Source organism: Sceloporus occidentalis, unplaced genomic scaffold (genome assembly GCF_023333645.1).
Source record: "Sceloporus occidentalis isolate IW3139 unplaced genomic scaffold, rSceOcc1.0.p SCAF_1, whole genome shotgun sequence".
NCBI lineage: Eukaryota > Metazoa > Chordata > Lepidosauria > Squamata > Phrynosomatidae > Sceloporus > Sceloporus occidentalis.
The window spans coordinates 104,210,578-104,236,488 of record NW_028316981.1 but is presented as its reverse complement, the minus strand read 5'-3'; the positions used below and the strand labels follow the sequence as shown (position 1 = coordinate 104,236,488).

Genomic DNA, 25,911 nt, shown 5'->3' with positions numbered 1-25,911 from the left:
TACTCTTCCAGGGAAAGTCCCCCTCCAATAATAGTTGTTGTTTTAACAGCCCTCAAGTTGACCCCGACTCATGGTGACCCTGTGGATGAGACACCTGTAAGCCCCCCTGTCTGCCACTCTGCTGAGGTCCTCTAACTTCCACCCATCTAGTGTAGAGTCTTCTTCTCTCTCTGCTGCCTCCACATTTCTTAGCATTATTGTCTTTTCCAATGATGTTGGCCAAAGTATGAGTCTCCGTTTGTTAAAACTGGATGTGTGTAATAATACAAGGTCTGAGAATCCCCAATTCTCAATATACTTCAGATAGGAGTAAAACTACTAAAAAGAACAAAACAAAACCCTCCGCTTTTACTATTTATATTTATTCAAATATTTATATTCTGTCCTCTAAGCAAAGATTGTGGGATAGTAGACAATACAGTCAATTCAAGCAATTTAAAATAGTTTAAAATAAATTACAGTGTAAAAACATATTAAACTGTGTAACAATTTAAAGTGAGTCAAAACAGTTAAAACCATGTACATGTAGAAGGTAAAGTAAAAGGTAGTCCCTTGACATGAATGTCTAATTGTAACCAACTGTTGGGGGTGGTGCTCATCTCTGTTACTAAGCTGAAGAGCCAGCATTCTCTGAAGATGACTCCGGTGGTCATGTGGCCAACATGATTGCTTTCCCACCGAAATGGTACCTATTTCTCTACTTGCCATTGCATGCTTTTCAACTGCTAAGTTTACAGAAGCTGGGACTAGTGACAGGCGCTCACCCCATCATGCAGCACAAGGGCCTTGAACTGCCAACCTTCTGATCTTCTGATCATCAGAATTGGCATGTTAACCACTAAGCCACTGCATCCCATGTAGAAACTGGATAAAAAAACCCCAAAGGCTTTAATAGAAAGCCACATTTCAACTTACTACCTAAATGAAGCCAGAGTTTGTGCCAGGGTTGCTCTGAGGCCTGTTCACAGTTGGGGTGCCACAGCAGAGAAAGCTTGCTTCCATATAGTGTACTGGTCTCACTGCTGGAACACAGAGGAGGACCCCTCCAGTCACCCCCCCCCCAAAAAAAAATCAGGCATATATAGCGAGCTGTGCTTCTTCAAATATCTAGGTCCCAAACTGATTAGGCCTTGGCTCATAGCCAGGAGAGTGCCACCTGCCCCCCCCCCCCCCCAAATATGAAGAAGTGTGCAAGGGTATTGTGGACACAAGAAATTCTATTGTCACCCAGCCTCCAAACACTGCTTTGAGGCAGGGGTAGGAGAAACTATGGCTTTCCAGGTGTTATTATACTGTCAGCTCCCAGCATCCTTCACTGTTGCCTACACTGGCTAAGTAGCCAAGGGGAATTGCAGCCCAGAAACATCAGGAGACCAGTGAGAGCTATGCAGTGGGCAACCTGTTTTAGAACATAGGTGAATGAGCTACCTTGGAGTGAAAGCAGTCTTTTTGGCAATTTTTTTAAACAAAAGCTGCTAAATCAGTTAGAGCAGGTGGGATTTAATGTTGTGGCTTGTAGATTGGCCCATGAACCATGAGAAGTTGGGCTGAGTTTCCAGGAAAGAAAGAAATGGTTAGAGATAATGGGCATAAATATAGTACTACTCCGTGGCACAGTAGAAGAAGAAAAAATTGTGAGCACCCCACATCAAATAATCTGAGAAACTCTGAATTACTGTATATACTCATGTATACGTCTAGATATTTTAGTCAAAAAATTGACCCTAAAAACTGAGTCGACTTATCCACGCGTCAATGTAAGTACTGTAGTTTAACTCTTATTTTAAAAAGGGACCATTCCCTGGTGAAACGCAAGAGTGTAATCTGTCCTGGAAGCACTGACTCCCCTCTGCTATCTCATCCATTCAGACTTTAGGGTGAGCACAAACAGTTATGCCTGCTGGAATTTGTAAGCTCTTTGGCATTGTTTTGACATCCTTTGCTTCATCCTTTAGATCCTTTGTTACATGCCCCTAAGTTTTGCCCTTGATTTATCCATGGGTCATATCAAAATCCATAATTTTGGCCCCCAAACCTACCCCAGATTTACATATGAGGTCAGTTTATAGTCAACATGCAAGGACTAAACTGAGCAGAACTCAGGAGCAAGCAAAAATTTAAGGTTTGTTTCGACAGAGGAAAATAATTATTTCTTATGTGAACAAACATGCATCTCTCTTGGGTTCACACACTTCCCTTTCTTGTTTATCTTCATTAGTCAATTAAATGTATTTTCCAACTTGCTACTAAAACTAGTGCTCCAGTTGGCTAACAGTGATATAATACATTGAAATGTTTTTTATATATATGTATATCTATTATAAAAACATGCATTAAAAAAATGAAGCACTGTTTAACTAGCCAAAAGGTGGTCAAAATAAAAATGTATTTTACCTGTTAAGCAAAAGAAGAAGAAGAGAGAATAAATTGCTTGAAATCCCTTGCAGAGAGTTCCAAAGCCTGGGAATAGCCACTGAGAGGGACCCTTACCATGTTCCTGCCAAGGATATCTCCATTAGTGGAGAGCCACAGAGAAAAGGCTTTTCCAACAAAAGTGTGGGACAATTCTTTCATTCAGAGAATTTAGGCCTAAATTATGTATGACCAGCATAATAATAATTAATGTTTATTTGTATTCTGTTTTTTCACAAAGGAATCAAAGCGGATTCAACAGTATAAATAAAACATCAAAAAATTAAAAATTACAATGAAAAACCCCCCAAACCCCAACCCTCCCCCCCAATCATAAAAATAACGATCAACCCATAAAAAGAGATTAAACATCAAAAACTTTAAAACTGTCCAATAGGAATACATTGAAATTTTGGGCAGATTAGTGCAAGAAATGAGTCTTCCTCGGGGGGGGGGGGGGACAGGGGTGATGGTATCAATCAATTTTGTTATCAGTATCAATAAAGGTATAAATAGAGGAGGGAGGCAAGTCTAATGGATCTAACCTAGCATTTTGAACTGAGTGCAGAAACAGACCATAGCCAGTGAAGCGGTTGTAACAGGGGTTATCTTCTTCTCTGTATAACTGGCTCCAGTTCTTTCTTCTTGTGTGGCCTGAAAAGAGAAGATGAGAAGTTAGTCTTGTGTTAATAATCCAACACTCTTTGCTACACTGCATACACTGTTGAACATGTATGAAAAGGATCCCTATATGGTGCATTTGCATAAAGCAAATACATTTATATGCGTGAGAGAGTGACAGAAAATGAATCTTGCTGCTGTCTTGGAAAGTGAGGTGGGATTTTTTTGGTCTCTGCATAGTGCCTTTCTTGTACATGGGAAATGTGTGTATGTGTGTGTGTGTATTAGTGTGTGTTAACGTGGATGGCTGGTAACACTGACCCCATTCCCCTTCTCCATGTGTGATGAGTGACTGTGTGAACATCCTGGGGAGTGGAGGAATGGAAAAAGTATAATTATTCTACTGTACAATTACAAAATCCATAGGATGAGAAATTGTGAGTTCTAGCTTGTGTCTGCTCCTAGCCCATGAGCTTCATCCAGTGATGTGTTCCTTATAGGCTGATCATATTTCTGTAAGGTTTGCTGCTTCTGGGTGAAATTTCTTGCGCAGAGCTGAGCAGCTCATACAGTGGTCAAAACCCCTTGTTTCTAAAGAAAACCTGTTTTTTTAAAGGAAGCAAGTGAACAAATAAATAACCCCCTTCCCCAAACCTTTCAGGGTTGTTTCTTCCTGTTTTCTGGAAAAATGGCCTTTGTTTACCATATTTACCATGTTGAACTATGATTACTTCTTAACTAGAATTGCATGATGATTTTCTAGAGGAAGATGGGGAATGTAACTGATCAGCAGTCTCATTTTTGCAGAGGGGAGGGCTGATGATTTTCATCTTGGTCTTTCACACACTCCGGAGCTCTTGTCTTCAATCCCCCTAAATATAGCTCATTTTGAAAAAGGGTCATTCTCAAGAGGTTATTTTCTGTGGTTGAAACATGGCATACAGACAATGTTAGCCTTATATTAGGCTGTAGTTCTGTACTTGAGAGTACAGTAGTTTATATTAAACTCATACTTCTGAGTAGGCATGCAAATAATCAACTCCTTAAGTAATTTTGTTATTTCTGTTTTGTATAAATTAGTATTAGCATGCCAGGACAATCCTGGGCCCTGAGATTTCAGGGCTTAAAACTGAGTCCTAGAGATGACCTTTTGTGATGTCAAAGGCTCTGGTGATGTCATTAAGTGTCATACTAAAAGCATTAACCACAGTTGCACAGGGTATGCCACTGAAATAAAAAACATCAAGTCTGAGTAATGATGAAATAGCAATAGCAATAGCAAGTACATTTCTATATTGCTTATCGGTGCACTTAAGCACTCCCTAAGTGGTACTCCCTAAGTGGTTTACAAAGTATGAGCTAATTGTCCCCAACAAGCTGTGTACTCATTTTAGCGACCTCGGAAGGATGTAAGCCTGAGTCGAGCTTGAGCCCCCGTGGCAGGGACTGAACTCACAACCTTATGGCTTGTGAGTGAATGGCTGCAGTACAGGCATTTAACCACTGCGCCACCAGGGTTGAAAATATATATACACACATTTTTGAAGATAGCACTCTCACCCTGAGATTCATCCATGGCTCTGGAGACTGGAAAAGCAGATTAGGCCCTAAGATCTGAGAACTGTAATATGGGTGAGATTCTTAGAGCACCCTTATTTGGGAGTAAAATCTATTGAAAATAATAGGTACTACTTTAGGAAAGGAATGAATTTGGATCATATTCACCAGAATCCATCTGCTACCTAACTTGCTACCTAAACAAAGCCAGAGTTTGTGCCAGGGGAGCTCTGAGGCCTTTACCTTTCTCCTAACAATGTTTGGTAATTAAATATCCCTGTTTTGCTGAAGAAGGTTCAGCACCCCTTCTTGCCCGCTGCTCTTCTAACTGCAATCTCACAGGGCTGTTTTTTAGTTTTTTAAAGAAGCTTACATGTATCTGGTGTCTGGTTTACCCATTAGATTCTAATTCAAAGGTGTATTTTTCTGTTCCTCTTTTGTTCTGATCTGAATGGAAGTGTATGTTATTTAATTATAGGTACTCATAATACACTGACTTTATTGCCCTCTAGCTGCGACTTCTTAGAAATGGAATTGAAATTTTAAAATAATGAGTACTTCTCTGCCTGTTTTCCACTCGGCATAGTGAGTTCAGATTACTTTTTCCAGTACCATCCCTGCTTTGTTCAAGGTGCACAAAAGAATAGCTTTTTAGACAAACAGACAACTTTTGTCTTAAGGACCTCTGCATCAATCTCATTTTCAGCTTCACGGGCAGACTTGTACTTCTGCTATGCACTTCTTTTTTCTACTCTTTGTTCCTGCCTAGTGTAAGAGAGGATAATAAGGTACAGCCAATGAGCCTTATGTGCATCAGTGTAAACTGACTACAAACCTTTCTCTTATCACAAAAATGTTATAATATGATCTTACCCCCCCCCCCCCGCCCAATACTTTTGTTCATCTTATTATTTGAATTTTCGTTCAATACAATTTTGCACTGTGCATCTAACTTTTATCTGTACCTCTATCTCCTTTTTAGCTATTGTTCAATTCTTTTCCTGTTAGCTGAGGGTGTGTTTTTGTACTTGAGGCTACAAAAAAACAACAACCCAAAAACAAAACAAATAAGCTCAAAATTTATAAGAGATTTGTTATTGATTCTAGTAGGATGAGGGTGAGTGGGCAGGTATTGCACTCAGGGGACCACATTGGCCACCCAAGGCACCTGAGAAGGCTCAATCCTCACTCAAAAAAGAAGACCAAAACTTTTGCCCACCAAAACCCTCTATGAGGTTTGAGAGCAATTTTGTTTCTCCCTACATATTCACTATTTCAGGGGACACATAGGGACCATGAAAGTTCCCCAACTTACTGGGCAGTAGCTGCTGTAATTGATGGGAGTCTTTTCCCCTCTTGCTCAGAAAGCACCTGGCTGATGGTTCCCTTCCACCCTGCACAAGCAGTCTCCGGCAAGAGGGAGAATTGTAATGGGGACTCCACTGCTGCTTGTTAAAATGGAGATTACTCATACTAGAGGGTAAAAAAGTGAGTCAACTGTTTCCCGATTTACAGAAGAACAGTCCCCCATTGAGCACAATGGCTGCTGCCTGGTAGGGGGGGTTTGAAGGAGTCAGGATCAGAGTCAATGTGTAGCACAGCAACTACAATGGGCCCTGGGTATCTGGTGAGGTTTTGTTTCAGGACCCTCTGTGGATACTGAAATCCATGGATGTTCAAGTCTCATTACATACAATGGATAGTGAAATGGCGTCCCTTATATAAAATGGCAAAATCAGCTTTTTTGGAAATTTATAAATGTAAAAATATTCTCAAGCCATGGATACTTGAATCCGTGGATAAAAACTCATGGATATGGAGGGCCAACTGTACAGTGTTTCTACATTCATTTCTCTCCAACTGGATTCCAGCCAACAGTTGCATAAATTATTATCTACGCAGCATTAGATTATTATCCTATCACAATTTTTTTCCAAGGTAAAAGGCATTCAGGAGTTGGTTACCATTGTTGTCTTCTGTGCAGTACCCAGAGTTAGTTAAAGTGCCACTGCTGTTCATTTTGAGAGATCCTTCACTAATGTTGCTTCTATTGCTTAAAGAGAGAAAGAGAATTATACAAACCTACATTTCTATTGCCACACACCTGATCTTGTACTAAGAATTTGCTGTGACAATTCTTGCAGTGGGGGTGGGAGGGAGAGCACTTCATCTTGAGTAAGAGAAATTATTATCTACTTTGACAGATATTGAAAATACCATCTTTTTTTTAGCAACATCTATTTTTCTCACCAACCCAATTACTTTATTTCATAAATGTTCACATAGTAGCTGTGCATTACATTTACTAGACTCTATTTTGCACAGCATACATTTATTTGATGTAAAATTCTAGAAGGCTGAAATTGTTGAACTGACTTCTTTCCCTTCGGGATTTAAAAAAACAGAATCCTTCAGATACATGTTGTGATATTATAATGTTATTTTTTCCTTCTCTGTTTAAGGATTTAAGTTTTCATTATAAATTATATTAACCCAATAGTGACTGCTCTCTTCACTTAGGTGCAAATAGGGTTGCCAGGTGTCTTGTGTTATGCTTGTTGTTGTGTGTCTTCAAGTCATTTGTGGTGACTCTAAGGTGAACCTGTCATGGGGTTTCTTCACAAATATCTTTAGAGGGGCTTTGCCATTGCCTCCCTCTGGGGCTGAGAGAGTGTGACTTGTTAAAGGTCACCTAGTGGGTTTCTTTGGCTGAGCAGGGATTTGAACCCTGCTCTCCAGAGTCATAGTCCAATGCTGAAACCACTACATCATATTTAGGAACCAAAATAGTGGCACCACATCCATTTTATATGGGATGTCTCAAGTCCTGCATTTAAATCTAATCACAGTGTGAGCATCAGCTGTGCAGAGTAGACAGATTCCCCATTACTTGGTACACAGCTATGGTTTGACATTACATACAGTATCAAATGTTGAGGGTCCATCTATACAATTGCAGCTGAGGCCTGCTCTTTCTCCACCTTTGCACATTCTGGGTCTGCCATCATGAGAATTTCTGGGATTTGAAGGTTTATAAGAGATTAGAGATCAATTGGGCCTAATTGTTGACTTTGCACTATGGTATATGTCATCAGTGTTAACTGTTTTGAAAATTTTGGGAGCCCTAGAGCAAGTTGTTTTCCTTTGTTTTAACTTTTTTTAGTGGGATGGGAAGTGAAGGGACATTGCATAGTGTATTTGTTGTTTACCATATTATTTCAGCTTTCATAGTACACCTGTGGTGGGTTTAACATCTTCTCTTAACCTTCTTAGTGGAAGCCTCACTTTAAAAGTTAGCTCATGATGGTTTCTTATAGTTTTTAAAATTTTGGATGGGGGTGAGTGTGGGAAATAAATATGTTTTCAGAAACAGCAGCAGATAAAAGTATATTGATCAACAATTTCATACTGTGCTTACAATATATCTCAGAGTCATCCATCCCTTTCTGTAGACAACAAAGCAGGAAATTCACCATGATGTGTCAGGATTTGAAAAGAACACCACAGGGTCTTCCTATCAAGCAGTACTTTTATCTCCTACCCCTCTCTCAAGATAGTCTTTCCTGATGCAACAAGTTCCAAAATCCATATTGTTATAATGTCTGTACAAAGCCAAGCAACAAGGCACATAAATCTGTGCAAGCTTTTAAGATCTCCAGGTCCCTTACTGAGGCAAGATGTTACAAAGAGCAGGCAGGGGGAAGTGGGAGACAATTTGATCTTAAAGGCATGTCATAGTTCATATGTTGACTTCAGATAGGATAGCAAGGAAGTGTCTGCAGACTCTTAAACTGAGCTCACCAAATATTACATTTTTACCTTTGTCTCTATGCTTGTTGGGAACAGGAAAAGCAATAAAAGGCAGTAAACATTGACTCTCAATTTTGAAAACAGAAACAATCTCATTGAAGGACATACACAAACGTCTTTATAATCTTATTGGAAGAGAGTTTCTAAACCAGTTTGCAGACTACTTGGCAGCAGTAATAGTAGGAGGATAACACTGGTGGAGGATTTCTCAAAGACAGTGCTAGTGGCTGACAGTAGTCAATACTGTGCAGAAGAAGGCATGATAAATGCCTTTTGAATATATTTTACCATGGAAACCTTATGACAGTGATGTTAGAACCTTTTAGAAACCGAGTGCCCTTCACATTTGTAGGTTTGACTGTATCTTGTCCCCACATATTTCATATGCTTTTACAGTTTACCACAAGATGGCATTAAATCATTCTGGAGATGGTATAGTTACAGAAGTTTTTTTTTTAAAAATGGATCAATTTAAGTGTAGTTACCAGTAAACTTGCTTGCTGATCTGTGCTTTCCATCTGTACATAACAAATGCTCTACCATTCCACATGCCTCTTAAGTTTACTTCTGTTTTTAAATCCCCCCTCCAATTATACATCATTCTAACCTTTAGATATTTTGTTGTAGAACCATTGATTGTCCGTGGTTCTCATAGACTGGAGATATGAGACTCCCCTTTCACTTCTCATTTCCTTGACTTAATTGTCTTAGCATCTGATATGCTATTCTTGCTCCCCAAGATGGATACAGGTTAAGATGTTTGCCTCCCTGGAAACAATTCACAGAGCTGCCGAATGCAACTAACCATGAACCACATTGCTATAAATAACATATATTCCATATATTAGAAAGCAAAAATAGTAATATAGGATTTAAAAACTGACAACAACATATAGTCATGCTTTCACAGAGTGTTTCAATCAAGGAACTCAGGCCTCTGCCCTGTTTTGGCTCATTCAGCATGGTTAGTTTCCTGTGAGCTGTTTGACATGCCTTACGCTGTGCTGATTCTCCAGTCATCTGTGAATCAGTCATCTGGGAGAACTGCAACATGCAAGCACAGTTCTTGTAGGAATTACAATTCTTATTCTTATTTCTATTGTACCTTTTCTCCATTCAGAGCGTATAACAAAATATCAAAGTTAAAAAGCAATTAAATAATCAAAAATATTAAAACCAGATTAAAACATATACCATTAAGAGTGTGTGTGTGTGTGTGTGTGCGCGCGCGCACGCGCACATGTGCATGCATGCACCTGCCCACCAGCACAATTAGCAAAATCTAGCATATTGCTTAGGAGAGACAGACCTTATATGATCAGGAATATTTTCTTTTGATTACTGCAACAATATGTGCCTTTATGTGCTTTTGGGAAAATATTCTGAAACATCAACTTGGTGAAAGGGCTGCTGCAGTCCAATTCCTGACTGGAGCTGGCTACAGGGAGCCCGTGATGTTTCAATTACAACAGCTCTTCTGGCTTCTGAGCACAAATCCAAGTTCTGAATTATGACCTTTGAAGATTGGCTTGGATCCATGTTAACTGGAGTGTGCATGGAATCTGAGATCTTTAGGCAAGGCTTCCCTCTCTTTCCACCCTCACAGGGACATGTGGTGAGGGCACTCTCTGTCAGAGAAGACCCTCCTTGGTCTTCTTCCTTCACTAGGTGAAGAATTCTTTATTCTAGCAGAGTTTTGCAAAAACTATAAGTTAAGGGCAGTACTGTTTTTAAACTGATGTACTGCTTTTAATCTTTATTGTTAATGCCTGTTTTAAATTGTTTTCAGTGATAAATACATTAATTTGCACATCTTTTGCTTTTATATCAAAACAAGTGCATGGTTTATTTTTATGTGTGTGTGTGTGTGTGTGTATATATATTTGTTAAGTATGGCATGGTACAGACCGTCCAAAAAGGACGGTCTCCCGACACTTAGTTTTGCCCTGCAGGGAAGCCACAGCCACCAAACCATGTGGCTTCTCTGCAGAACAAAAAAGAATCCTCAAAATGCGGGCTCTTTTTGTGCCACGCTTGTGATGCCCAAGTGCGCCAATGGCACACTCGTGACATCACAATGGCAGCACAACATGCGGCTGCTATGCAACCATCATGTAACAATGGTGGCGCACGTATACACGGGGCAGCACCATTGTTATGGCGCCACAGCATAGTAGTGTTAGGGACCATGCGGTTGCCGCATGGTCCCTTAACATTACTATGCCGCCAGCACAGCGGAAAAGGCGCATCTGTACCACACCTATGTGCCCATTTTAATTCTGTAAGGCATGGGGAGGGTGATGAGGAATAAGGAATAAATAAAAATGCACCTGTGAATACAGAACAGAATATTTCTTATATTTCTAAAATTACTACTGTTCCTTTGGAATTGCCTCCACTTTCCCCAAACTTTATTACTAGTGCCTTTGATTATCTTTTTAACAATATATGTGGACTTCCCAACATAATTTATATAATTTGCTTTAAAGCAAATATTGTTCTGTAGCTTATAGTGTTAGATGTACACCTGTGCCTTCTAAACTTTAGATGTACACTTAATAAAGACAGGAATAATTGCATAGTTTCATATTAGCACAGTGGGGCATTGTTGTATAGTAGAGCTCATGTTTGTATATAGAATGTTCTAAGTGCAAGCTCTGGCACTTCCAGTCTGAAAAAAGGGTCAGGTCGACTCTTAAGAGTTGGAAGACACAATAAAGGCAACCTTCATCAGGCAGTGGCTGATGAGAGTGACTACCCTGGAGAACTGCTGCCTGTCAGAAAAATCAAACATGGACTATGTGTAAAAGGGTGTGATCTAGACCTTCCTGTGAAATCAGATCAATGTTCTAGCTTGGATAAGGTGGCTATTTATGTTTATTGTTGTGTGCCTTCAAGTTGTTTTTGACTTATGATGTCCCTAATGTGAACCTATCGCATGGTTTTTGTTGGCAAGATTTGTTCTGCTTTTACTTTCCTCTGAAGCCAAGAGAATGTGATTTGCCCAAGGTCACATTGTGATTTGTTCTGGTTGAGTGGGGACTTGAACCATGGTTTCCAGGGTTGTACTCTTATGTTCAAACCACTACACCATGATGATGTAGGCCAGGCCTGCGCAACATATAGCCTGGGAGCTGCATGTGGCCCACCAAAGGATTTTCAGTGGCCTGTGAGGATGTGGAACAACTTCAAGGCTCCTTGTTGCGCAGCCTTTTTCCGAGGTGAGGACTGGCTGGAGGAGGAAGAAGAGTGAACGCTCATCTCTGAAGGCTCCTCCACCACTGGACTTTCTCCCAAAGAGAAGGCCAGGGGGCAGAGAAAGAAGAGGGGTGAATGCTCACCCCTGAAGTCTTTACCACACTGGGCTTTTCTCCAAGGAGAAGGCTGGGCAGTGGAGGAGGAAGAGGGATGAATACGTGCTCTGCTACTCTCCTCCACCACTCAGTTTTCTCCTGAGGAGAGAAGGAGGAGAACAGAATTATTATTAATAATATTAATATTAATTAATTAAAATCTATATGTGATCCAAATAAACTTTTCTTATTTTAATTTTGCCCCCTACCGACTGCCAAGTTGTGCAGGTCTGGTGTAGGGTAACTCTGTGTGTGTGTGTGTGTGTGTGTGTGTGTGTGTGTGTGCGCGCGCCTCTGTTGACTTATGGTGACCCCATGAATTTCATAAGAGTTTTCTTCGGTAAGGACTATTCAGAGATATTTTTGCCAGTTCTGTTCTCAGAAGTATAGCTTACAGCACCTTATATTTATTGAGGATCTTCCATCCAAGTACTAACCAGGGCTGATCCTTCTTTGTTTCCAAGATCAGGTTGCATCTGAGTCCTATAGGGTAAAAATTAGGCCCTGCCCTGAAAATAACTGTTTAGTGCAGTGGTACTCAAACCTTTTTCCCTTAGGACTCCCCTTTACATCTACATGTGGATGTCATCCCCTCAATGTAGTATATGAATAAAAATATTTTATTTAGTGTGCATATTTTGATTTGCACATTCATGTACTTCATATTATCAGTTTTCTTTAATCTGATGAATATATAAGCACTTTATGGAAACCTGGTTCTATTTTTAAGGGTTATATGGAAGAAATAGTACTGCTAATAGTTTAATGTTCCACCTACTCACAAGCTATTTCATCTTCATTATACTACACTATGCACAAAATTGAGTCTTTTCTTGGTTAAAATACTTGGGTAACAGAGGCTAGTATTTAGTGGAAGATTTAGCTTTATTGTTTCACACAAATGGCTCTTATAGACTAGTTTCATTGATAATGTAATTACACTATTACTTGCCATTTGAAAGCAGCAAGCGTGGAAGCATGCATTTTAACTGCCATATAGAAAGTCTTATACAGTAGTTCACCTAATAAAGTTTTCCTGTAAATAAACAGAAATACATATTATATTTTTTCTAGAATGTTACTGGATTTTTGTTTATCATCACTCATTTAGTATGACTGTCTTAGATCTAATTTTATCAATTTGGCTCCTTTTTTGTTTCATGTTTTTTGGTATACTTTTCATACTGATGTGTTTTTTATATAAACATATGTGCTTATACATTCTTGCAATGTGACTTGATCTATATCTTAAAATGCATTCATGTGGAAAGGCACAATTTGAGATTAATTTTCTAGATCACAGAGTGATTGTCAGTGATTTTCTAGATCAGAAAGTGATTGAAAAAGAATACTGCAAGATTAGTCGAGAAAGATTGAATCCCTTAAAGATTTCTCCTATTTCCAGAATAGTGCAATAAACCTGATAAATTACTTTGTCCTTTTTGTGTTAAACCTCACTTTAATGCTCCACTGTTAACATGGATGTTACCTTTTGTCTTTCTGGGGCCAAACACTATGTCAGTAATGAGTAGTAGCTACTCTGTTTCCAAGGATACAGAATCCTATCTCCCTAAATTATTACTTTTAAATATTACTTATTTAAGAATATACATTGCTACTATTAGGCTTAGACTGCCAAGGTTACTATTATTACATGAGAAACAGGTTTTACATCTTTTGAACAAATTCAAGTAATATGTTCAAATATTTATTTATATTGACTTGAAATGCAAACTGAATATGTTCTAACTAAACAATAATTGATTACAGTGGATTATTCTCCTGCACATTTCTTTTGTTCATTGATACAGGGGTAACTACTGCTGGGATTTAAAGACAAGGTTCACATATAACGGGCAGCTGTAGTTTCTCATTACATGAGAGAGTTGTGCTGAGCCTCAGGTCTTTACTCTGTTTTGCTTTCCAGAGGTTGTGACTGGAAGATTCACTGGTTTTAAGCCACAGTTTCTTCTGATGTCTAAACTCTGGGAATTGTGGGTTTAAACTGTGGTTGGGGACAATACGCCAGGATCAAACCGTCTTCAGATGCCATTTCAACCAGTTAAAAATCTCCCCCACATTTATTTAGTTAGTCTGTTGAACTTAAATCTATACTTAATGTGTTTTGTGTGATAATACTGAAGAGATTTGACTAATGAAAGTTAATTGATTAAAAGTAGTTTTTAATTCACCTTCTTGGCAAATATTTTAATTAGCTGAAACAGTTATAGCAAAGTGTTAGTGTACATTCCATCTCTCTGTAGAATCTCTTGGGTAACACCATGAAAATGTTTCTTCATTTAGTAAGTGGGGAATTTTCATCTATTTGCATAATAGTTTGTAAAATGTACACTCTGCGTTTTACTCTAGTATCCAAGTCCAATGGAAAAACATGTTGTAGCTGTTAAAACAGTAGAAGAGAAAACAGGTAAGCTGGACATCTTCTTTTTAGCATATAATTTTCAGTTAATTATATGCACTTTTGAAATTACTGTCACAATTATTTTCCTAACTTTTCTGTAGTATCGTGCATCTACTTATAAATGGATTAATACAGCTTGTAGAATTTAGGTGAATCAGGTTTTCTTCTCAACTTTTAATCTGCTGTTTAGAAAACTGGAGGGCTCCACTGAAGTCCTGAGTTATGGCACCAATTAAAGTTCCCCTCTTTTTTTCCCTTTATTTTAATAAAACCCAGTATACATTGGTGTGCATGTTCTTCTTTTAAAGGAAAAAACAAAAACTGAGCCGGGCAGCTTTATTAAATTTTCCTATCACTGCATTGAATATCACACATTTCTGCTCATCATCAGTTCTTTTCTTTCCCTCCATCTTTGGTTCCTCCTCTTTGCTTGGGTAGCTGAACCTCTTATCTCTGTTATCCTTCTCCTTGCTGCTCTGCTTGTTTAGTCACTTGCTTATTCTTGCCATTGAGCAATTACAGGCTGCGTATCCGTTATCCAGAATTCCAAAATCAGAAATGCCCAAAAATTGTTCATGTGGGTGGCTGAGATAGTGACACATTTGCTTTCTGATGGTTCACTGTACATGCACAAAATTATTAAAAATATTGTGTAGAAAATTACCTTAAGGCTATGTGTATAAGGTATATATGAAACACAAATGAATTTCATGTTTAGATTTGAGTCCAATCTCCAAGATATTGCATTATATATGTGCAAATATTATGGAATCAAAAAATCAACCAAAACACTTCTGCTCCCTTGGATAAGAGAGATTCAAATTTTAATTGCATTTATTTGAATTTGTGCTGTTGATCTGCATGGTTTCTCAATCACTTCTAGATCTCACACATCACCTAAAGCCCACAGAAACAGGCATACTATTCTATGGCCATAATGAAGAACAGCAAGCCACAACAACAACAAAAAACATTCTCATTTCAGCAGGAAGGAACATTCTGGCCCCTCCTTGAGATGACCAGAGGGTTGGTTCATTATACATTTCAAATAACATGACCCTCAGTTCTATCTATTATTTACTTCTGTTGATATCAGTGGTGCCAGTAGAGATACTGTACCAGTTTTGGGGATCCCCTCAGGAATGAAGGTATGGAATAAACTAAAATTTAATCCATATAAAATGGAAAGGTTCTACTTTCTGAAGGATAGATGTGCCTGTTGTTTTATATGCCAGGTATTCTCTAAGAGACTATCCCTTCTTATTTTTATTTTATTTTATTGATTTCATTTGTATGCCACCTTTCCCCCTGGAAGGACCCACTGATGTGTGAAGTGGTAGCTGAAGTGGGCAGGACTCCCATCATTAAGTCTTCCTCCTGCTTTTTCTTCATGCATTTTGGTATTTAACTAGGAGCCAAAATAGACAGTTTGAGACAACCAGGTAATCCTCCCATTGGGGGTAAAAATTCAAATGCAGAACTTTCCATTGTGTGAAGTTGAAGGCTTTCATGACTGGCATCCATAGGTTTTTGTGTGTTTTTCAGACTATGTGGCCATGTTCTGAAAGAGTTTATTCCTAACATTTCGCCAGTGCCAGTGGCAGGCATCTTCAGAGAATGTTGGCATGGAAGTGAGTGGGGTATATATACTGTGACCCTTGGAGGTGATTTACGTATTAATCTGCGTTTGCCTATTGGTTAATGGCAAAACCTCAGGGCCTTGGACAACTTCAAGAAACCCTGAAAGTAAACAAAGCTTGGCTACCAGTCCTGAAAAACACGAAAATCAAGACCCAGCACAAACAGACACAAATCCTCTTTGCATATCCTCCCACCCTGAGGCCTTGCCATTCAACAACAGACCAACACACAGATTAACATGTAAATCACCTCCTCTTAACCAAGGGTCACACTATATAAGCCACACTCACTTCCATGCCAGCATTCTCTGAAGATGCCAGCCACAGATACTGGCGAAACATCAGTAATAGACTCTTTCAGAACATGGCCACATAGCCCAAAAAATCCACAAAAATTTTTTCCATTGTACATTATTTTAGATGGTAGTTGAATCCATCGTTCTCTCTTGGGAAATATCAGATATGACTCCTCATAAATGTGTCATATTGGTAAACTAAATATACAGCCAGCATGGTTATTTAAAACATCCTGCAAAGCACTGCCTAGCTGAAAAATGGAATCAGATAAATGTAGTGCAAGAGATTTTTCACTATGTAAGAACCTTTTTTCCACTTGGGCTATTTGCCCAGTCAGATTATCAGTTAACACCATTCTGAGGCTTCTGGACTTGACAAGGATCATTAAATATTAAAATGTATAGTGAGTGTATAAGCCAGTCATATTATACTGTAGCTCAATAACTGTAAGTTTGTGAAGGGGTTGTGTTGTGTTTGTGTGCACGCTTTAAAAAATAAGTTTTTTTTTTGTCGCTGGCTCAACTCAGTGCAAAAATAAATCTTAATTGCTCAAGGAAAGTGCTTTAATTCATGCACATTGACAAATAGTGGGAGAAGGATAGGTATTTTGTGCTCTGATTGCATAGTTTAGAATGCATAGTGAGCAAAAGGAGCCATTTTTGGTCTCAAGTTCTAACCCAGGAAGATGTTTGAAATTTGTATCTGGCAATGCAAATGATTCTAAAATTGACTCCCGGGCTGCTATATGTTATAGCTTAAGTGTTTCAATGCAATCCCAGCCACGCCTGAGAGCCTGGCATTGCATGTTATGCTTTGTTATCACCAGGACAGATGCCAATAAAATGTTTGATCCCAGCCATCTGTTCTTTGGCTGGTTGGGGGTTTTGGTGAGTTGAGATAGGCAAAGATAGCATCCTTGTTTGGATTAAGCTTCCTTTATTACAGTATATCATAGTCCATCTAGCAACTGGGCTGGAATCTGGAAGGGAAAATGATCCTTTCACTTCATGCAGTTTCCTAGCCTTTCTGCTTACACATGTAATGGAATTGTTTGACTTTTTGTTTGTTTCTATGAAAACTCAATTTGTTATTCTATGTCAGATTCGTCTACAGGAATCATATACCGAAAAAGGATTGCCACATGCCAGAATGTAATTCCACACATTTTGAGAAAGGTAAATCATTGTAGCCAGCATTAATTTTTAAGAGTATAGGCAGGCAAAATATCCAGATTTGTGCTCATTTAAGAAAAGCATTTCGTTAGTTCATGGGGTATCCTGTATAATCCAAGTGATTGAATGATAGGGTTGCATTTCAAATCTTAGATCATTGCCTTAGTGTCTAAATAGATAATTTCTATAAAAAAGTATAAGTTTTAACATAAGAGCTTGCCAAGGAAGTAATAGAAGCATTCTTAAAGGAATCTTGTTCTAGAATAAATAAGTGGTAACTTCTTTTGTCTGAAGGTTTCCAGTTAACAGCCCTTCATTTTTACATTCTTTTGTGTTCCATTTTCTGAAGTGTTGATATTTAAAATCTTTATCTTATATGTTGAAATTTAAACAGTGTCTTTCTGTCACATTTCTGTTTACCCCTTTCATGCCTCTTCCAGATGGGAAAACATAAAATTTGCAGGTACAAAACAGAATGTAAAATGAACCAAATGTTTTGGCTGTTTATGTGTTGTGTGCAACCGTCAGCAGATGACTTCAAAATCATTACTTGAAACTGGACCTATAAGCAACTAAAATGCCACACAAATTAAGTTGTTGCTTCACTTAAAATGTTGCAGTTGGCAAAATCTAACAAAGTCCTGAGCATGAGTTTCCGAACACCTGCATGATTTTATCATTAACTGCTATGGTGTATCATTTTCAATTGTTGATGGATATTATCCTTAGTTAAGATTTATTTTATTGTATGATGAGGACAATTTCTGGATCTGAAAATCTCCAAATGCCTTGAATTATTTGAACTTGTTATCATTATGTCTGACAGATCAGTATCCTAAAAGTATCTGAGGTCTACTTAGAAGAAGAATCTTGGCTTAACATGCAGGAAAGAATTATGTCTATGAAGACTCGCTGTCTCACGTGGACAGAGTATGCCACTCTAAAAGAAGAGTCAGTCTTCAGGGAAAGCTTAGAGAATCCAAACTGGTAAGATGCAGATTCTTTATTTGCACAGATTTCAATATATTCTGTTTGCCACACATTGCACTAGGAGAATGTGATGGTTGTACCATGAGAATATGGGATGTTGTTATGTAGCCATTTGCTTTCAGAGCATAATTTCACAGCTGATGGCTAAGGCAGGCCTACACAATTTGTGACCACCAAGTTGAGAGGATCCTGCCAGGTGGATATGGCTAGCTGAAGTCTCAGTAACCCTCCTGTTTTGTGCCCTGTCTAGGGCTTAAAGAACAGGCCCTGGTTTTTTGCCAACTACCTGATATACACAAAGATATATGGCTACTGTACTGTGTCACAGGTTAGTGAGCCTGAAGTAGCAAGGAGGTATAGGGAAATATGGAAAAGGATAAAGCCTCCTGTCTCTAAAGCCACTTTTTCACCTTCTTTTTACTGCTATTATGATGTGGTAGGAAACAGTTACAAGCTGGGTTGCACATATACGGCTCCAAAAATAATCATATTTGGAATTCCATGCCAGGTACACAAATCAAGAATTACTGTGCATTTATTTTATATTTATTGTGCTTGATATATTGCGGTTGTGATGAGAAATTAGATTCAGCTAGCCATTGAAACAACTCACAACCAGCGCTAGATCTCAGGTCTTAGCAAGAATTGCTTGCAGAGTTTCCAGATTTCTTTCTTAGGAATTCCTTTCTAGAAACCTTGTGGTTCAAATGAAAGGATATTCCTGAGAGGCTGTCCCAAAGCTCATATTCTTTGGGTTTTCTGTACTACTGCTCATCTGAAGCACATTTACAAGCACATGGGACAATTCATCAGTAATGACATTGCTGAAATGTGTAACAGCTAGGTATTTTTCCTGTTACAAGAATTTTCTGCTCCCCAAATCTGTTCTTACTGTGAAAGATATTCTCAGTAAAAGCAATTGCTCAAGCATAAAATAATGAATATATATGATGAAAATAATATAATGAAGTAGAGCAGATCAAAATGAACAAGGAAGATACCCAATTAACTAGTGACAAGTATTCTTTTTTGCTTATTCCATATGTAGTAACAATAGTTCAGTAATACCTAAACTAGTTTTGTTAAACTTATTATATTCAGCTGTATTCTACATTGTGTGTATTTTACAAAATATTGTTGTACTTCCAGAGTAAAGATTTGTTCAAACCCAGTAGCTGGGTTTTTCCAGCCAATTCATTTTTTGGAGGGAGAGCAATTATTGATTATATTTGATCTAGTGAGAAGTGATGCATGTAATGAACCGTTGATAAGCATAGGAATGGCACCCAGGCATTAACAATGTAAAAGAAGGAAAATGTGTTGGAGCATGAAATGATCTTAAATGACATAATCCACTGTAAACTATTATTCACTTTAATATATACACACACATACCCAGTGGAGCCTTGCCTTACGTGGGGGATCCGTTCTGGACCCCCCGCATAAGGCAAATCCAGCGTAAGCTCGAGCCTCATTCAACAGACTGGGGCTCTTGTTTGTGGTGGTGTGGTGCGCGCACAATGGCTGCGCATGCCATTCATTTAATGGCGATGCGATTTCCGCGTAAACCGGAAGCCACGTATGGTGCGCCTGCATATGGAATGGGTGCACTGTATATGAAAACCATGTGAAACAACAATCAGCTCCATTTTGATAAAACAGTGTGTGTGTGTTGTGATATTATAATCAGAGTACAAGGATGTGTGCGATGTTTTTGGATGCTGCTATGTGCATTAAAATTTTCTCAGGGAATTCATTCACTAGCTTATTGGAATCTCAGGCAAATACTAGACCCTTTTGCTCATTTACTCCCATATAGGTATAACTAGGGCTACCTTAATGCACAACCTCAGGGAGGTACTCTTATCCCTTCGATCCCTCCATAGGGTGTGGGACATTAAATTGTGGAATGCCCTCCTCTTGAAGGCTCAATTGGTACCAATCTTAGTTTGACTTACTGTAGCCTTTAAGTAAAATCATGGCTTAAAGCCTTTGATCTTCACTGATGTACATCAAATACTACACAAAGTAATTAAAATTACTACGCAAAGGGGTTTAAAACTGTTTTAATATTTTCAAATTGTTTTAACTTGTTAATATATTTAATATATTTTAATATTTTGAAATTATTTCATAGTTATAATTTCTTTTAATCTCTTTGTATTGATTTCACCTGTATGCTGTCTTGAGGTCTTATATGGGGCTTTTGATATACAGGTTGAGTCTCCCTTATCCAGAATTCCAAAATCCAAAATAATGGGGGGGGGGGGGGGACAAAAATTTTTTTCATGGGAGGCTGAGACCTTTGGTTTCTGATGGTTCAGTGTACACAAACTTTGGTTTTGCGCAAAATTATGTTGATTTGTGCTTATTCTTGGATCTCATCTCCAAGATACCTCATTATGTGCATATATAAATAAAGCTTAATAATAATAATAATAATAATAATAATAATAATAATAATAAATGCAAATACAGGTATTCCAAAATCCAAAAATATTCAAAACACTTCTCATCCTAAGCATTTTACATAAGGGATACTTAAAATGTATATACAGTTGGCCCTCTGTGTCCACGGATTCTTTATCCATGGATTAAACCATCCATGGCTTGAAAATATGTTAAAATATATACATTTAAAAAAGCAAACCTTGATTTTGCCATCTTGCATAAGGGATGCCATTTTGCTATTTCATTGAATTTAATGGGACTTGAGCATCCACAGATTTTGGGATCCATGGGAGGCCCTTGAACCAAACCGCAGCAGATGATAAGGGCCTACTGTATGTTGATGTTTATTTATTTTTTAAAACAAACAAACAAACAGTAGCTTTCTCAACAAATATTAATTGGCCTCAAAATGATTACACAGCTCAAATGTCCAGCATTCCTACCTTTTTTTCATTTGCAATGTTGGGATGGTGATATAGCCTTCCAGGCTTTCTGATGAAGGACTAGCAGTTGCATCAGGACAAGCTGCCTGAACAAGTGTTTGTCTCTCTATTCACTGTGGCAAAGAGCAACAAAAAGGATGAGTTTGTGCAGAGAGTCAGGCCCTATAGAACCATTTGCCAGAGCTGTAAGAGCCGAATGGGGACCTGTAGCTATAACACAGGGTTGGACCAATTCCTTTCATGATTGAACTCCAGAGTCTTTCCAGGTATTGTAGAAAGGTCACTTGTAGTGCACAGGAGTCTCCCCAGACACTGGAGAGTTAGGCACACTATGGGTCATGCAGGTAGAAGCCAAACCATGAGGGAGAGCTTGCTGAACTTTTGTTTTATGACCTCATACACCATTCCCTGAGAAAGCTTTTAGCCCCTGAGAAGGTTTTGGGCACCAGGCTGGAAGGACATTAGCTTCTCCTAAGGGAACTGCCCTTTTACACATCATCCCATTGTCTTTTGCTTGAATTATTCAACTTGTTAAGGGATTATAACAAGTGATAAGAATTTAGTAAGAGAACAGAATAAAAATTCACAACTACTAACATGTAACTAATTTATGAAATTAGCTCTAATGAAAAATAAAAAATGAAGAATTGTATATCACTTCAGAATGGAACTAGGAACTAGAAAAATAAATGAGTTCTGGTTTAGATAGGTAACCCAAGAACAGTCTTAGTGGATTTTTTTATAAACAGATATTAGGATTCATTGATCTACTGAAAATTCTAAGGATGTTGCTCAGATACCAACGTACTCCCAGAATAAATACATCTGAAGTACTGTATTATTATACAAGGATCTTAACAATGGGCAGACAAAACCTAACAGATGGAACGTGCATATGAATGGTGGTGGTGGGAAATCCTTCTGTCAAATAGTACCTGCAGTAGAATATATGGCACAAGTTTTTTGCTCATATTCCTGGGGCCTGCAGGAAAAAAAGTGCCCCTTTGTTCAAAATGTTTTTTTCTTTATTGAATCTCACATTGCATCTTTCTAATTTGCTTCTTCCTTCAGTTTATTTCTTGATAAATTATATGGACAAAAGATATAAGGGTAATGCATAGTATCTGGTGAGCATGTGAATATTATTACTGCACATGCTGAAGAGTGCAGTAACAAAAATCACAAAAGTGGTTTTGTGAATGGTGAGGTTCCCCAGTGATTTGCAGATAAATATATAGTTGGCAACTTTACTCCTCTAATCTATTAAAATTATAAGGGACTCATGCTCACATTCTGTGATCCTGCTGGGTCCCCCCCCCCCCCCCCCCCCGCGTTTGTTATGTAGGTAATATAAAAATTGAGTGTTAACATCAAAAGGGTTATTAACTCATGTCCTTTGGGATATATAAGGCAGTGGCCACCTGGATGAAAAGGAAATCTATTCATTGTTATTGCAGAGCAGAAATGACCAGGTGTGTTTTTTCCATGAAACCTCTGGTATATTTCAGTATTAGGGGGAGAGGATTTAATAGAGTAAATCTTCTACCAGTTTGTTCTAGAACGGTATTCTTATGTGACACTAATTACTACATACTGTACATACTCTCAGATTTTTTGAGTAATAACATAAGGGACAGAAACAAAAATATTTCAATTTATCCTAACACCAAACAGAAACACTCCTATGCAGGGTTCTAGGCAACCATTTCTTCCAACCAGGGCATTCTATTCTGACCTCTGATTTTCCATTTCCTCTCCCCACCCCCATCCCCAGGCTTGTCATGTAAAAGTGGGCTGTTCATTAGGTTATATGTGGTTCTTCCCAATTTTCCTGAAAACGTTTCCAAATATTTAAGGTTGTTTTTGTTTTTCCTATATCAAGCAAGACTATGCAGGTTGAGTTTCCATTATTCGGATTTCCAAAATCTGAAACATTCCAAAATGCAAAGTTGTCCATATGGGTGGCTGAAATAGTGACAACTATTGACTTATGATGGTTTAGTGTACACAAACTTTGTTTCATGCACAAACTTATTTAAAAATATGGTATAAAATGAGCCTTATAGAAGGCGGATATGAAGCATAATTGAATTTTATCTTTAACCTTGGGGCTCATCTCCAAGATATCTCATTATGTATATGCAAATATTCCAAAATTTGAACAGCTCCAAAATCCAAAACTTTTCTGGTCCCAGCCATTTCAAATAAGGGAGATGTAATCTGTACAGTGATTTATCCATTTGGGCAAAATTGGATATAAAACACAGCCTCTTGCCAGTGCAGTGTTTGTTTCCGCACTGTTCCTTTTGCCTGCCCTATGTTTTTTTAAAGCATGTGGACATCACTTTTGACAGTTCCTGAAATGCACCTCTTGAAAGTACAGCAGCAGTACTTGTTCCTTTTGAAATTACAGCTTGCCGAAGCTTTGTTCTGTGCCATTAAATCTGACTGAACCTTGTCTTTAATCTGCATTGCATAATGTATCACATCTTAATGGTAATAGAAAACTGGAGGAGGGAAAGTCAAAATAGGTGTGCTCTGTGCTACTAAAAGATTACTATGTACCAGATTGTAAAAATGGAAACATATACGATAAAAAGATCAGACAAATGTGCTTCTAGTTTTTCGTGGCAGGAAGAGTTTCTAACACATCCTACCCTAATCTTTAGGTGTTGGTACCTTTGGCTTAAAAAAGACAATTTGAAGATGACTTCTGTTAGACTGGTATAACTTTGTTGAGCTGCCATTTTTTAATGGAGGATTAATCTTTGGTTTGCCTTCACTGTACAGCTGGCTAATCTATGCTGAAGTTGTTGGGTACTCCACAGTTGTGTGATATATGAAGTTGATCAATAAGAGTAGATTGATTTACTCAATCATTTTACTTTCCATGTCATTAAACCTGCCTTGAGATAAGTCCCTTGTGTTTGTCAGGCAATTTGATGAAATCTTTTCGTAGTGTTAGGTTGTGACCAGTTTTGTTTGTAAACTACAGTTACAGTTACACAGAAATGCAGAAAATGTGCAGCTTGTGTTATTTAGGGCAGAATTCAACTTTCTAAGCTCTGTCTTTCCTCTGCCTCCTGCTCCTCCTCAAACTGTTACTTGTCCTCAAGACTGCAAAGATATTTGAAAGATTCTTGACAATACAGTTGGCCCTTCTTATACATGGATTTTTTATACGCAGATTCAAGCATCCATGCTTTGAAAATGTTCAAAAAAAGTATAAATTTCAAGTATCAAACCTTGATTTTCCATTTTTTTATAAGAGACACCATTTTGTTAAGTCATTATATTTAATGGGACTTGAGCACCCACAGATTTTGTTATCCACAGAGGATCTTGGAACCAATCCCCAGTGTATAACAAGGATCCACTGTACCTTGAAAAAGCCCAGAAGTTTCAGGAGCTGCTAACATTTTCAGGGAGCAGAGCTTCAGTACCTTGCTCATCTGCATGATCAGGGGCAAAATAAATTATAGAAAATAGAAAAGGGAAATGACTTTGTAATGCACATTATGGAGAGAAACCACACAGACTTGCATTATTTATCTAGGTCACAGGTGTAGCATTTGTATTTGATACTTTTTCTTTCTCTTTCTTTCTTGCAAAAGGTGCACACAGCACTGAGCATGATTCTGTCTGCAGGGATGCTACCCTGGATTGGCCATTAGATCCCCCAGGTGACTTATGTGCATGAAGTTGTTTCTTGTCTCATCATATTCTCATTGAGTTAAGAACATTTTCTTCAAGCCCTGGGTGTTACATACATTTAACTTGCTGTTTGTTACCATAAAACTTCTAAAAATAATTATATGCAATAAAAGCAATCTTAACAGTTTTAACTATCATATTTTCTCTAAATGCCCATCTTCTCAATTTCCCTTCAGGTTCCTCTTAAGTCTGCTTTGTACCTTAGGAAACTGTCTTGACTTGTGTGAATAGTTTGTTCACATGAGCATTCCATACATTTGAGGAAGTAAATCAAGTCTATGAAAGCTTATGCTACAGCTTTTTTCACACAGTTAGTTTCAAAGGTGCTGCAAGATCCCTTCACATGAGCAGTATGACATAGGGAATGAAAACTTTGTTCATGCAGTGGAAACTTTATATCAAACAGAGATTTCCACATCAGGTTCTTTAACTTCTCCTTTTTTTTTTTTATAGCTCAACCAAATGGACCTCTGGACACATATCAGAATAACTTCTGAACATTCAGTTGGTAGTGCCCAGTTCATGATGGACTGAGGAATCAGAATGTCTTCAGAATCCATACTGAACTTTTTAGTAAGAGTGCTTCTACTGATAGAAATTCAAAAGCACTTTTCAAAGACAGTGTAACAGAAATTTCAGGAAACTTAAATTTCTAGGATTGGCAGAGCAATAGGATTGGCAAGAGGACCTAGTAATTGAAAATCCATAAGTTTATTTCCAATTGTCGACAAAGGAAAACAATGAACTCAGTGGAATTCAAGTTCCAAAAGCTGAGACCCCGAACAAGACAAAATGGCTCTTTTTATATTATTCAAGACAAAGAAGCTTCTTCAATACACCTGATTGGCTAATTACAATTTAAACATACAGAATTCTTACAATCAGAACAGAAATACATGCATACATTAAAACTGCATCATCACTCCTTACCCCCTCCTGTAGGAATTCAGTGGCTTTCCTCCTAACCTTGCTTCTGAATGTCCTTATCTCAGTAGTTTATGTTATGTCTTTTTACTGGTGCCAGCTTCC

At 38.1% G+C, this 25,911-nt stretch overlaps 1 protein-coding gene across 2 annotated transcripts in view; it reads left to right on the top strand.

Annotated features, from left to right (window-relative positions):
- PRELID2 (PRELI domain containing 2) overlaps positions 1-25,911 on the top strand; it is a 47,660-nt gene that overhangs the window by 1,789 nt on the left and 19,960 nt on the right. Inside the window, exons 2-5 of one of the 2 annotated variants that reach the window (XM_089531228.1) lie at positions 14,124-14,181; positions 17,214-17,287; positions 18,111-18,271; positions 24,783-24,852. In XM_089531228.1, coding sequence (XP_089387354.1) covers positions 14,124-14,181; positions 17,214-17,287; positions 18,111-18,271; positions 24,783-24,798 — 309 coding nt within the window. In that variant the 3' untranslated portion in view covers positions 24,799-24,852. Of the gene's footprint in view, positions 1-14,123; positions 14,182-17,213; positions 17,288-18,110; positions 18,272-24,782; positions 24,853-25,911 lie in introns of those variants that run through there. The other variant, XM_089531219.1, reaches the window with a different exon arrangement.